Below are 2,910 nucleotides of genomic sequence, written 5' to 3'. Positions count from 1 at the left end.
CGGTTTTCTACATCTTGATGTAAAAGAAAAAAAACCACAAAGTTTTTGTTTGTGTGAATTGCAGCTCTCCAGCCCGTTCTAGGCTGACTCTGCTTTGACATATCAAAACAAGTTTCTGATTTGAGGCATTTAATGCTGTTGTGGCCATTAGCCCTAAGTAGTTTTCATGATTTGGTCCAAACTAGGAAGTTGAGATTATGCGGTACTCTTGAATTGCTCTTTCATGCCTAGTAAGACTCAAGGGCACTGAGTATCTTATATATAAACATAAAATTTATTTTGTGCTTGTATTTCAGTGTACAGTTTTCTGTATACCTTAAACTGAGCTAGAGAGCAGCTTTGCAACGTGAAAGCTTTTTCAGCATAGTCGCACTGAGTATTTAAAACTGACCGTTGTAGTTAATATATGATTTCTAGTTTGCTTTCAGTTTGCTATATAATTTGTGGGAAGTCAACTAATACAATTGTGATAGCTACATTTCAATTTTGAGTCTGTACGTGTACCTATCAAGTTTCAACATAACAATTTACAAATATATTCTGTAGTACATAGTATATATCAAGTCTTTGCAGTTTGTTCTTTCTATGCTTAATCTTATAAAATTTAAAATAACCCTTGACAGTTCAATCTTGGCCTAACATTATTTAAGGTATAAGTGGGTCTATCACCGTATGACAGTGATAATTTTATGAGGTCCTAAGATGTCTTTCTAACTCTGCTACTTTGTGAGTAATCTTGTATATTGTTTATTTGTAGGTCGATACTGAGCCATCTGATGAAGCTGCTCTGATTCTTCACAGGAAGGGATTTGACTGTAGATTTTCAAACAGAGACACGGGTCTCCTCTGTTCCACTACTCAGGGAAAGGTATGCTGACATTTTGTGAGTAGCTTACCTTATTGCAGAAACACTAGGTGAAGTCTAGGTATTTATTTCTGAAGAGTTTTGCTTTCAGGATTATGGTTAAGTTTACCTGGAAAGCTGCTTTCCATTTGGCAAAGTTATAGATCTGCTGGCTTGTGGTAATGACCATGTAAGCATCAGCAAGTAAACTAGTTTTAATCTCATAAACGTTCTGTAATAGGACATTTCTCAGTTAATTTCTAGGAGTCTTTTAGAACTTTATGATGTAAAAGGTGTCAAATTACCTATTCTGAAGTATATCTTCTGAATATTATTAATATAACCACAAATTATGCGACTAACCATGCTCTCTTAAATGACCTATGCCATTAAAAATGCCTAAGATTACTATAGAATTGATGTGATGCATAAAATTATGAAATATAAATACATTTGTTCTGAAGGTTATAGATGGAGTGGATGGTTACTAATTTGTAGAAATTTTGTAATCAACTTTTGAAATATGTTTGGGATTTTCTTTAGGCAAAAGAATAAATATTGTTTTGTTTAGGAACAAGAAGTTTAAAATGTATTTCTAATACTTTTAAATATATTGATTTAACTTCCTTTGAAATATAACAAGTAAATACTGCCTTAAAAGTTCTGAATTTATGTACAGCATTTTATATATAGTACTTAAAAATATTCATAATCTTTGCTGTGAGAATTTCTATGTTGGTACCTGTAAGGACATGTATCATTTTAAGATATATACTGTATTTTCTAAATATAGTTCTTTTTTTTTTTTTTCCCTCCAGATAAAGGTGCATAAGCTCTTTAACAAATTTAGAGTGGAAAGTCTTACACCCACATCTTTATCTTTGATGCATTCACCTCCAGATGCCAGAAATATAAGTGAAATAAACATGAGTTCTATGGAGATAAATACATTCCGGATTCGGCTAAGATGAAATCTCGCTTTAATACTCAGATAGAGAAAAGGAATCTGCAATTATATCTCTTCTGAGTTTCACGTGCAATAAGAAGCACATCAATATTATTCCAGCTTCTGGATACTGTGAGAAAAAGATACATTCTATAATTTTTTTGACCAACACAGTGAAAAGCCATGTTGTAAGCAACTTTTTTGTTTGTTCAGGGTTTTTATTTCCCATAAAATAGCAACATCAGTATAAGTTAATACAAAAAGTGAAGAGTTTCTAAGGATGTTAACCTCTCAACAGAATAAATCTCAGGTTAAATGCTGACTCATGATGTTTCCAGTGTTTTAATTTTCATAAAGAGGGGATTGGATTTTAAACAGCCTTCTAAACTGATTCCTGATGAATTCATGTATGAATAACTCAGTGTAGAAAGTCCTGATGCAGCTTGGAAATGAAATGGAATAAAATGTTCTTGTGTAGTAGCTAATGTCCAAATATTTACAATCATTTGTATAAATGACAATAATCTCAATTTATTCCACAATTAATTTCAATTTATTCAACACAAAGGGGATTATTAATTGTGGTGAAATGAAAGCCTGCAGTACTTGTGATAAGTGATGGTAGATTTTAATACTTCTACCATTCACCTGAGTTATGTAAATAGGAAAACACGAACCTACAAAGTAATTTTTCAATGGAAATGTTTAATAAAACTCCCATTTTATTACTTGACACACTGGGATATGTGCAATTATTCCATTATCATGCTGAGAAATGTCCATAATTGTCATGAATACAAGATTTTTTATAAAACTCATTTAGATACCAATGTTCTCTGAAATGAGTTTTCTATTTCAAGATTACCATATCAAAATAAATGTGCCTTATTTTTTGATATGTCTTGTTACAATTTTGGTGTCTATGTTACTGTTTTTGGGGAAAAGGTAGTTTATATAATACTTAAGCTGTGTATCTTCTATTTGACAATACTGGCCACACTCTGATCTATGTACTCCTGCAACAAGTTTATGCTATCTTATTCTGAACATTTTGACTATTTGAATGTATTAATATGATGTCATAACATGAAACATTGACAAAAAAAGAATTACTTAGAAC

General features: G+C 31.6%; 1 protein-coding gene across 1 annotated transcript in view; it reads left to right on the top strand.

Annotated features, from left to right (window-relative positions):
* LOC103806195 (alpha-mannosidase 2-like) overlaps positions 1–1,815 on the top strand; it is a gene marked incomplete at its 5' end in the record, with an annotated part of 28,844 nt that extends 27,029 nt beyond the window's left edge. The window contains 2 exons of the mRNA XM_009078876.1: positions 758–868; positions 1,663–1,815. Of these exons, the coding sequence (XP_009077124.1) occupies positions 758–868; positions 1,663–1,815 (264 nt within the window). The remainder of the gene's footprint in view (positions 1–757; positions 869–1,662) is intronic.
* Between the last annotated feature and the right edge of the window lie 1,095 nt (positions 1,816–2,910).

This window comes from Acanthisitta chloris, unplaced genomic scaffold (assembly GCF_000695815.1).
Source record: "Acanthisitta chloris isolate BGI_N310 unplaced genomic scaffold, ASM69581v1 scaffold14327, whole genome shotgun sequence".
Classification (NCBI taxonomy): Eukaryota; Metazoa; Chordata; class Aves; order Passeriformes; family Acanthisittidae; genus Acanthisitta; species Acanthisitta chloris.
This window is presented reverse-complemented; position numbering and strand designations above follow the sequence as displayed.